We start from the raw sequence: 11,596 nt of genomic DNA, 5'->3' as shown, positions 1-11,596 counted from the left end.
CAGTAGCACCACCTCCTCCCCCCTCACCCCCCCCCTCTCTCCTCTCTTCCCCTAGTAGAGGTTGTATCAGTAGCACCACCTCCTCCCCCCTCACCCCCCCTCTCTCCTCTCTTCCCCTAGTAGAGGTTGTATCAGTAGCACCACCTCCTCCCCCCTCACCCCCCCCTCTCTCCTCTCTTCCCCTAGTAGAGGTTGTATCAGTAGCACCACCTCCTCCCCCCTCACCCCCCCCTCTCTCCTCTCTTCCCCTAGTAGAGGTTGTATCAGTAGCACCACCTCCTCCCCCCTCACCCACCCCTCGCTCCTCTCTTCCCCCTAGTAGAGGTTGTATCAGTAGCACCACCTCCTCCCCCCTCACCCCCCCCCTCTCTCCTCTCTTCCCCCTAGTAGAGGTTGTATCAGTAGCACCACCTCCTCCCCCCTCACCCCCCCCTCTCTCCTCTCTTCCCCCTAGTAGAGGTTGTATCAGTAGCACCACTGATAATTCCATCAGTTTGAAAAAAGAGATGAAAGCGCTCATGGATGAAAGAAACTTGGATTTCTTTTTTTTCTCTCTCTCTCTCTCTCTCTCTCTCTCGCTCTCTCTCACTTGTTCTCTCTTCCAGTACACTATGTTGATAATTTTCTTTGGAAGAGGAGAAGGAGAGGGAGGAAAGAAGAAGAAAAATAGAAAACGGGAATGAGAGAGAGAGAAAAAGAACAGGCTTATGCCCCTTTTGGTCTCCAAGGAGGAGGTGAGGTGAAGGAGGTGGCTAAATATAATTTGTTTACCTTCCCTGTACCTAATGTACACACTGACCTAATGTACACGCTGACCTGATGTACACGCTGACCTAATGTACACGCTGACCTGATGTACACACTGACCTAATGTACACACTGACCTAATGTACACGCTGACCTGATGTACACACTGACCTAATGTACACGCTGACCTGATGTACATACTGACCTAATGTACCCACTGACCTAATGTACACACTGACCTAATGTACACGCTGACCTGATGTACACACTGACCTAATGTACACACTGACCTAATGTACACGCTGACCTGATGTACACACTGACCTAATGTACACGCTGACCTGATGTACACACTGACCTAATGTACCCACTGACCTAATGTACACACTGACCTAATGTACACGCTGACCTGATGTACACACTGACCTAATGTACACACTGACTTAATGTACACGCTGACCTGATGTACACACTGACCTAATGTACACACTGACCTAATGTACACGCTGACCTGATGTACACACTGACCTAATGTACACACTGACCTAATGTACACACTGACCTGATGTACACGCTGACCTGATGTACACACTGACCTGATGTACACACTGACCTAATGTACACGCTGACCTGATGTACACACTGACCTGATGTACACGCTGACCTAATGTACACACTGACCTAATGTACACGCTGACCTGATGTACACACTGACCTAATGTACACACTGACCTAATGTACACGCTGACCTGATGTACACACTGACCTGATGTACACGCTGACCTAATGTACACGCTGACCTGATGTACACACTGACCTGATGTACACACTGACTTAATGTACACACTGACCTGATGTACACGCTGACCTGATGTACACACTGACCTGATGTACACGCTGACCTGATGTACACGCTGACCTGATGTACACACTGACCTGATGTACACGCTGACCTGATGTACACACTGACCTGATGTACACGCTGACCTAATGTACACGCTGACCTGATGTACACACTGACCTGATGTACACACTGACTTAATGTACACACTGACCTGATGTACACGCTGACCTGATGTACACACTGACCTAATGTACACGCTGACCTGATGTACACACGGACCTGATGTACACGCTGACCTGATGTACACACTGACCTAATGTACACACTGACCTGATGTACACACTGACCTAATGTAAGGAGGAAGATATGGATGGAGGATGAGAGAGGGACGGATGAAGAGAAGTGTTCATCTCTCCGCGGGCTCATCCTCCCCTCCTAATGATAAGTGCTCCACAGTCAGGTATTTGTGCTCATAAGTCATTCTTCTCCTGGTGAGGTGAAAGGGGCTGTCAAAGAAGGTGATGATAAGGGACCCGTGAACACAGATGAGATAGAGAGGAGGGGGAGAAAGAAAAAAGAGAAATGATAGCAATAGGATGAGAAGATTAGAAAGGGAGGTTAGACAGAAGGAATGCAAAAGGAGACGTGGCAAGAGAAAATAGACACGAGAGAGAGAGAGATGGGGAGAGAGAGATGATGAGAGAGAGATGATGAGAGAGAGATGGGGAGAGAGATGATGAGAGAGAGATGATGAGAGAGAGATGGGGAGAGAGAGATGATGAGAAAGAGATGGCGAGAGAGAGATGATGAGAGAGATGATGAGAGAGATGATGAGAGAGAGATGGGGAGAGAGATGATGAGAGAGAGATGGGGAGAGAGAGATGATGAGAGAGATGATGAGAGAGAGATATGAGAGAGAGATGATGAGAGAGAGATGGCGAGAGAGAGATGAGAGAGAGATGATGAGAGAGAGATGAGAGAGAGATGGCGAGAGAGAGATGATGAGAGAGAGATGGGGAGAGAGATGATGAGAGAGAGATGATGAGAGAGAGATGATGAGAAAGAGATGGCGAGAGAGAGATGATGAGAGAGAGATGATGAGAGAGATGATGAGAGAGATGATGAGAGAGAGATGGGGAGAGAGATGATGAGAGAGAGATGGGGAGAGAGAGATGATGAGAGAGATGATGAGAGAGAGATGGGGAGAGAGAGATGAGAGAGAGATGATGAGAGAGAGATGATGAGAGAGAGATGGCGAGAGAGAGATGATGAGAGAGAGATGATGAGAGAGATGATGAGAGAGAGAGATGGGGAGAGAGAGATGATGAGAGAGAGATGGCGAGAGAGAGATGATGAGAGAGAAATGGGGAGAGAGAGATGATGAGAGAGAGATGATGAGAGAGAGATGATGAGAGAGAGATGGGGAGAGAGATGATGAGAGAGAGATGGGGAGAGAGAGATGATGAGAGAGAGATGATGAGAGAGAGATGGGGAGAGAGAGATGATGAGAGAGAGATGGGGAGAGAGAGATGATGAGAGAGATGATAAGAGAGAGATGATGAGAGAGAGATGGCGAGAGAGAGATGATGAGAGAGAAATGGGGAGAGAGAGATGATGAGAGAGAGATGATGAGAGAGAGATGGGGAGAGAGAGATGATGAGAGAGAGATGGCGAGAGAGAGAAGATGAGGGAGAGATGGCGAGAGAGAGATGATGAGAGAGAGATGGGGAGAGAGAGATGATGAGAGAGATGGCGAGAGAGAGATGGCGAGAGAGAGATGAGAGAGAGATGGGGAGAGAGATGATGAGAGAGAGATGATGAGAGAGAGATGGGGAGAGAGAGATGAGAGAGAGATGATGAGAGAGAGATGATGAGAGAGAGATGATGAGAGAGAGATGGGGAGAGAGAGATGATGAGAGAGAGAGATGGGGAGAGAGAGATGATGAGAGAGAGAGATGATGAGAGAGAAATGGGGAGAGAGAGATGATGAGAGAGAGATGATGAGAGAGAGATGATGAGAGAGAGATGGGGAGAGAGATGATGAGAGAGAGATGGGGAGAGAGAGATGATGAGAGAGAGATGATGAGAGAGAGATGGGGAGAGAGAGATGATGAGAGAGAGATGGGGAGAGAGAGATGATGAGAGAGATGATAAGAGAGAGATGATGAGAGAGAGATGGCGAGAGAGAGATGATGAGAGAGAAATGGGGAGAGAGAGATGATGAGAGAGAGATGATGAGAGAGAGATGGGGAGAGAGAGATGATGAGAGAGAGATGGCGAGAGAGAGATGGCGAGAGAGAGATGAGAGAGAGATGGGGAGAGAGAGATGATGAGAGAGAGAGATGGCGAGAGAGAGATGGTGTGAGAGAGAGATGGCGAGAGAGAGATGCCAATAAAGCCCCTTGAATTGAATTGAGAGTGAGAGATGGAGAGAGAGAGAGATGGTGTGAGAGAGATGTCAATAAAGCCCCTTGAATTGAATTGGGAGTGAGAGATTGAGAGAGAGAGAGATGGGGAAAGAGAGAGATGGAGAGAGAGAGATGCCAATAAAGCCCCTTGAATTGAATTGAATTGAGAGTGAGAGATGGAGAGAGAGAGAAATGGGGAGAGAGAGAGAGAGAGAGAGGTAGATGGGTAATAGGATTTACTGTAGATACTCAAATGTCAGGTCAGAGCAGGACAAAAAGGTTCCCATGCCCTTCTCTTTACCCTGCTCCTCTCTTCCTGCCTTCTTGGCACAATCCAGCCTGCAGCCCCACATCTCTGCCAGGGCCAGTGTCATTTCTAACAGCTGCTTTTTAATCCACAGGATCTTCATTAACCCCCAGGAAAGAAGCAGAGGACACAGGAAGAAAGGAGGAGAGCGGGAGAGAGCAGGGCAGATCGGGGGAGAGGGCCACAGAGCAATCACAGACCTCATTATGAACACTGAAAGACCTGGCCAGATGAGATAGAGAGGAGAAGAGGGAAGAGAGAGAGAGGGGGAGAGAAAGATCTCATGTTAGAAACAGGGAAATAGAGCTAAATAAGAGGATGTGAGCAGGATGAATAGAGAAGGGTAATAATAGAACATACATGTGAAGAAAGTGCCATGGAAGAAAAAGGACAGGACATGCTGTCGTGTAGAGTCCAACAAGTTATTAACATCAGATCTATTCATATACACTCATGGACATATGACTGAAATCCATGAAAGATTTCTGAAGAGTCTGACTCTCCTCTATTCCTCACATTTATCATCCATCAGTCCAGTATACAGTATATCACAAAAGTGAGTACACCCCTCACATTTTTGTAAATATTTGAGTATATCTTTTCATGTGACAACACTGAAGAAATGACACTTTGCTACAATGTAAAGTAGTGAGTGTGCAGCTTGTATAACAGTGTAAATTTGCTGTCCCCTCAAAATAACTCAACACACTGCCATTAATGTCTAAACCGCTGGCAACAAAAGTGAGTACACCCCTAAGTGAAAATGTCCAAATTGGGCCCAATTAGCCATTTTCCCACCCCGGTGTCATGTGACTCGATAGTGTTACAAGATCTTAGGTGTGAATGGGGAGCAGGTGTGTTAAATTTGGAAGTTCAACATGGCACCTCATGGCAAAGAACTTTCTGAGGATCTGAAAAAAAGAATTGTTGCTCTTCATAAAGATGGCCTGGGCTATAAGAAGATTGCCAAGACCCTGAAACTGAGCTGCAGCACGGTGGCCAAGACCATACAGCGGTTTAACTGGACAGGTTCCACTCAGAACAGGCCTCGCCATGGTCGATCAAAGAAGTTGAGTGCACGTGCTCAGCGTCATATCCAGAGGTTGTCTTTGGGAAATAGACGTATCAGTGCTGTCAGCATTGCTGCAGAGGTTGAAGGGGTGGGGGGTCAGCCTGTCAGTGCTCAGACCATACGCCGTACACTGCATCAAATTGGTCTGCATGGCTGTCGTCCCAGAAGGAAGCCTCTTCTAAAGATGATGCACAAGAGAACCCACAAACAGTTTGCTGAAGACAAGCAGACTAAGGACATGGATTTCTGGAACCATGTCCTGTGGTCTGATGAGACCAAGATAAACTTATTTGGTTCAGATGGTGTCAAGCGTGTGTGGCGGCAACCAGGTGAGGAGTACAAAGACAAGTGTGTCTTGCCTACAGTCAAGCATGGTGGTGGGAGTGTCATGGTCTGGGGCTGCATGAGTGCTGCCGGCACTGGGGAGCTACAGTTCATTGAGGGAACCATGAATGCCAACATGTACTGTGACATACTGAAGCAGAGCATGATCCCCTCCCTTCGGAGACTGGGCCGAAGGGCAGTATTCCAACATGATAACGACCCCAAACACACCTCCAAGACGACCACTGCCTTGCTAAAGAAGCTGAGGGTAAAGGTGATGGACTGGCCAAGCATGTCTCCAGACCTAAACCCTATTGAGCATCTGTGGGGCATCCTCAGACGGAAGGTGGAGGAGTGCAAGGTCTCTAACATCCACCAGCTCCGTGATGTTGTCATGGAGGAGTGGAAGAGGACTCCAGTGGCAACCTGTGAAGCTCTGGTGAACTCCATGCCCAAGAGTGTTAAGGCAGTACTGGAAAAGGATGGTGGCCACACAAAATATTGACACTTTGGACCCAATTTGGACATTTTCACTTAGGGGTACACTCATTTTTGTTGCCAGCGGTTTAGACATTAATGGCTGTGTGTTGAGTTATTTTGAGGGGACAGCAAATTTTCACTGTTATACAAGCTGTACACTCACTACTTTACATTGTAGCAAAGTGTTATTTCTTCAGTGTGGTCACATGAAAGATATACTCAAATATTTACAAAAATGTGAGGGGTGTACTCACTTTTGTGATATTCTGTATGTGTCTCTTCAGCTCCTAAAACACATCTATTTTCCCTAGCTACCTGAGGGACAGTGAACACACACAGCCTGCAGGCTACAGCTCCACAGACCCACACCAGACAGTGCATGGGCTGTGTGAGAACAGTACAACAGGGTCCAGCCTCATATTTATGGAAAACACTGGGTCTGGAGAGTGGAGGCACGGGGGGTCATAATTGTAGCCAAGGCAGGGGGCTTCAGCCTGGGGTTCTGATTCAGGTTAGAAGATCCTGGATCTGGAGAGAGGATCATTTATTCTAGTTGGCTGAGCTAAGGGATGAATAATTGTAGCCCCTGGGTGGGCCCGAGGCCCTGGACTGAGTGGACCAAACCAACTGGGAGTACACGGTGTGTTTAGGGAGGATGTGGAGGATAAGAAGGAGGGGAACTATGCCATGATTGTACCCAGTAATATGTGAGGGTGATTTACACTCACACACAAAAGCAAATCATGCAAGTACTGATTTGCTGATTGTACAGTGCCAATCAAAGAGCTAAGGAGTATTTGTAGAAAATAGATTTAACTTTTTGTAATCTGTAATTTTTGTAATCCATTTTGTAATCTGTCATGTGACTTACATTTGATCCACCTTTTTTCATTTTGAATGGGAGGGAGAGAGAGAGAGAGAGAGCAAGACGAGAGAATGAGAGAACAAGAGAGAGACTTTATTGCTCTTGTAGTAATTGTTGTGGACAGTCTCATTCTCAGGGACAGAGACCCAGGTGACGAGGGGGATCAACAGCAGTGTGTGAGCAACGCTGGGGTGACAGTGACACATAACACTGAATCTGGAGGATGTTGGATTGGGGGGGGGGGGGGGGGGGGGGGGGGGGGGGGGCACATACTGGAAATGAATCTGCCAACAGAATCTCTTTTTCTAAAAATACAAGATTGAAAGCAAGAGATGACTGAATCAGGCTATCATTAAAATCTCTCCCTTTTAAAACGGTGTAGGTAGGGGGTGGGTTTAACGCAGGCGGGTGGTGATGGGGGGTGTAGGTAGGGGGTGGGTGCTAGTGCAGAGATGTTTCAGGCGGTGTGAGGCCACAGAAGTGAATGTGACAAGCTCCTAGTGTAATTACGCTCACCTTGTTCACAGCTCAGACTAGGAAGAGGAGGAAAGACATTCAAAGAAAAGAAAAACCACACTGATGAGACAACTTCACCTCTTCTCCTCCCCTCCTTTCCTCCCCCAGGCAGCCTCATCTCATCGCTGTCTTACTGACTCAGGCCCTCGCCACTGAGAGAGAACTCATAATGTTTGCCTTTTCCAATTATTAAGGTGTGATGGTGGGCTTTCTGTATCAGTTACTTTAATATGGAGTTAACCGTACTGTACAGAAGAAGGAAAAAAACACAGAACATATATTATCTTTTGTTTGGTCCAAAAAAAAAGGCAATTGAATAAATTATCTCACCATTTCCTCTTTCAACTTTTTTAATCCCTCTGCTGTAATGACATATGAATGATGCAACTTCACGTTGGCTGGATACGCCTGTTCCCATCGAAACTATAGAAGCTCTCTGAGATGGCTTGAAGTATTTGGGTTAGGAATACTGTAAACAGTGTTGTATTTCTCCTACTTTACTACTGTTAAAGCAGCACTGCTCTCTAGTGGTGGTAGTGGAACCCAGCTGTATTTCCATTCAGATGTGTTGCAGTTGATTAGGAACCCGCTGTCCCGTCCGTCATGATTATCCCAATAGATAATGGACAATCTAATTCATTACCCTCCATGACTGGACTGTCTGATAGAGTCCAGAACTGGTTGCAAATAATCAGTGGAATTAAATGTAGTCACAACTCCCAAGAGACTGTAGCCTTTTTATTCAAAGCTAATCACAGTGATTATTCCAAATGTATTTAATATGGTCCATCTGTATTACTCTGTGAGAGCCAAAGACTTGACCATGGTGTCAGTCACTACTGGCTCTTGTTATAGACTGAACATGCAGGTCTGGGCCTTTGTGGCACTGGAGTCACTGTTCATTCCCAACTTCCTCTCTGGCTGTTTCCCCCCTCAGTCACTACATTGGCACTTTGTGATGGCACCTCCGCACTGTTCGTCCAATCAGGATGAAGAGCAGTGCTGCCAGCAGGGAGAAGAAGACGGAGACGGGAGCAAACAGGAAGGACGAGGCCCGTATTGGATGCTGAGGTGGTAGACTGTTGGACACTGAGAGGAGTGGTGTTGCTGGGCAGCGTAGTCCTCCAGAGTGTCCAGTACCTGGGTCCAGACTACATACATCATTATTACAACCAGGAGACATAGACCTGGAGAGAGGAGAGGGAGAGGGGGAGGAAGAGGGAAACATTCAATAAAAGTTAATAGAACATAAATGTGTCTCCTGATTAGTGGCAAACCCGTCATTCAGGGCAGGTGGGGTTGCCTGTTTGACGTGTTATTTTTGCATTAATACGTGTCACATATTAGTTTGCAAACAATTTTAAAATATATATGATAATGTTAATAAAGCCGCATACAAAACTTGGCCCATTTTTTTTGCTTTCTTGAGTAAGGCAGCTCCAAAATGCAGGTGTTTCAGCCTAGCTCGGTGCTTTCTGTGGTGGTGGGGCAGCCAGCGGAAAATACGGAGCGTAGGGGTTGGTAATATTCTCTAGTTGTGTCGTGATTGGCTCAGTGTTCTGTCACTCGTGGGGACACTACGTCACCGCCAAATCTAAGGGCAGAGCTAAAGAATTCAAGCCCCTTGGGTGCTGCCATAGAGTTACATTAGAAGTGCCATCCAAGAAGGATCAAGGTCATTGGCCACAGATAAAATGACGCCAAATCACGTTATATCGATGGCAGCTTTGATTGGACTGATCATGTCAACATCATACTTTCAAGATCTTGGCTATCAAGCTAGCAGTCATCATCATGAATCAAGTCAGAAATCTACTGGCACATGTTTTTAAATCGTTGTCATATGAAGAGAAATAATGAAGAGAAATGATAGCTACAATGTACCGGTGCTCATCGGCCATTGGACATTACACAACAAGTTGGAAATTGCAAATTCAACAATGAGTGGTTTGGAAGGAATCAGTGGCTAAGTGCAAGCATTGCAAAGCGATCACTAGTCTGCTATTCAGTGGAGTGGATGTATGGTCCCAAGTCTGGGTTTAAGGGTCTCTTTTCCAAGCTGAAAAGGATAAGTATGTTTTAGAGAAATGTTATCATTGAGTTTTAAAAGAGCTTTCATTGTCTTAATATATGCCCCTTAGATTTATCCTATCATTTTTGACTTGGTGTACAGGGAGAATATTGTAAAAACGGCCCATGTTTTGAATTCTGTTGTGCATTTGACTACGTCCGTCCTAGCACGCGCATTCATGTCTTAATCAAAATTACGGATTGCCTCATATCCCGTTATGCCATAATTTGTACATCTCAATTGTCAGTAGAAACCGCATTTGTTAAAACAAGTCAGCCATATCAGCTATGTTTTTTTTAAAGAAAGTAAATGCGGCTGAATGAACTATTTCCCTGCCAGACAAGGCTCAGCTGATAGCCAGGTGTAGCAGTGGTAAAGTCTTGGGACTGCTGTTGGGACTCTGCTGTTGGGACAGCTTTATGTAGGCACCCTGTGTGGGCAACGTTTGTCACTGTTATAGTGTAATTCATGTAAAAGAGATGGTAAAATCGCCACTGGTCCAAATTTAACTTTGAGCTTCCTGTAAAGTTGAGTGGACCCAACCATAGCTAGTAACTCATGATGATCGTGTTCCCCTGCTCTGATCAGACAATGGTTGCGCACTACATTATTGACTATGCCTTCTGGCACCAGATTTCTATAACATAAGATGTGGTTAGCTGATATGTAAAAATACCTCTCCAGGCATTGTAAGATTTGGCATGCGACAGCAATGTCTGAGCAGAGGAACACAACCGATAACTCACCTCCAGTGAGCAAGAGTGCCCCGCCTACTTTGTAGAGCCTGTGGCTGGCCAATGGAGAGGCACAGATGATGACAAACACACCAATCATAAGAGTGACCATGCCCACTAGAAGGAAGATGCTCCAGAAGGCCCTGTAGACTGCAGTGTCAGGTGCCTGGTAATCCGTGCTTTGCTCAGAAGCATAAAATGGGAAGAGGTAGGCAGGCACACAGACCTTTTGGTGTGGTTGATTGGCTTTGAAAAAAATGTATGTTGTATTTTTTTTGTTCATTATATTACAGTTCAGGTCATTCTTGTCATTCATCAATGAATGTATTGTCTGCTACAGTATTTCTATTTCATAAATAGGTGAAAAGAACTCTCCTACTTACTGATCCAGAATTGCCACATCATGTTCTCCTCTCTCCTCCCACTGAAGGAGCACCTCCAGAAGAATCCCTGGTGGAAGAATGTCACAGTGTCCTGATCCTCCATCTCCCCAGGTCTGAGGGCCCCAGCCTCCCAGGTCTCTGATGCCCCCCCAGGACCACAGGTCTCCAAGGCCAGCAGCCAGTAGTCTGTCCCAAAGGAGAGCATCAGGGACAGGGCCCCCAAGCCCCCGAAGAACCCAGCTAGGAAGAGGAGCACACTCAGCCTCTCAGCAGGAGACATGACACTAGTGAGGCCTGTCTGTCTTCAGTCGGTCAGTGAATTGTGAAGATGTGTCAGTCTATCGGTGTGCAGGGTGGTTCGGTCTGTCCGTATGTCCGTCTGCCTTTATGTGTCACTGTTTCTCTGTTCGGATGTTTGTCTGTCCTCCAGTATGTCGATTCGTCTATCGACTTCGTCTCCACCTATAGCAGGACAGGGAAGGAGCCAGATACTATCCTACGTACTGTAGCAGACCTATCCGCCTTGATTTCCATTAGTAAATCCTCAAATACTTTGTCATAGGGGTGTGTCCAGGGGCAGAGCAAATATAACCGTCCGATGACCATCCAATCAGAAGTATCGTGTTTGACATGGAGGCTTCTAAACAGGAGCTGGTTCTTTATGCTTCATCTATTTCCAGCAACTCCCACTCACCAATCAGATGTTGTGGAGAGACCTGTGAGTGTGTGTGTGTGTGTGTGCGTGCTGTTGCGTGCGTACGTGAGTGAGAGGCATAAAAATAATCACTGTCGTCATGCGTGTGACACTTCCAGGGATACTGTTGCAATGTTTTTACACACATAAA

The 11,596-nt window shown here is 46.4% G+C and overlaps 1 protein-coding gene across 1 annotated transcript; it reads right to left on the bottom strand.

The window, feature by feature from the left end:
* Positions 1–7,930: 7,930 nt before the first annotated feature.
* On the bottom strand, positions 7,931–11,332 carry LOC110495692 (transmembrane protein 182). Its single transcript, XM_021571074.2, has 3 exons — positions 10,752–11,332; positions 10,381–10,614; positions 7,931–8,750 (listed from the first exon to the last, which is right to left on the bottom strand). Exons 1-3 carry the CDS (start codon positions 11,029–11,031, stop codon positions 8,548–8,550), a joined length of 717 nt encoding a protein of 238 aa, XP_021426749.2. The 5' UTR covers positions 11,032–11,332; the 3' UTR covers positions 7,931–8,547.
* Between the last annotated feature and the right edge of the window lie 264 nt (positions 11,333–11,596).

Source organism: Oncorhynchus mykiss, chromosome 18 (genome assembly GCF_013265735.2).
Source record: "Oncorhynchus mykiss isolate Arlee chromosome 18, USDA_OmykA_1.1, whole genome shotgun sequence".
Taxonomy (NCBI): domain Eukaryota; kingdom Metazoa; phylum Chordata; class Actinopteri; order Salmoniformes; family Salmonidae; genus Oncorhynchus; species Oncorhynchus mykiss.
Note: the sequence above shows the minus strand (reverse complement) of the source record. Positions and strands in the feature narration are given on the sequence as shown.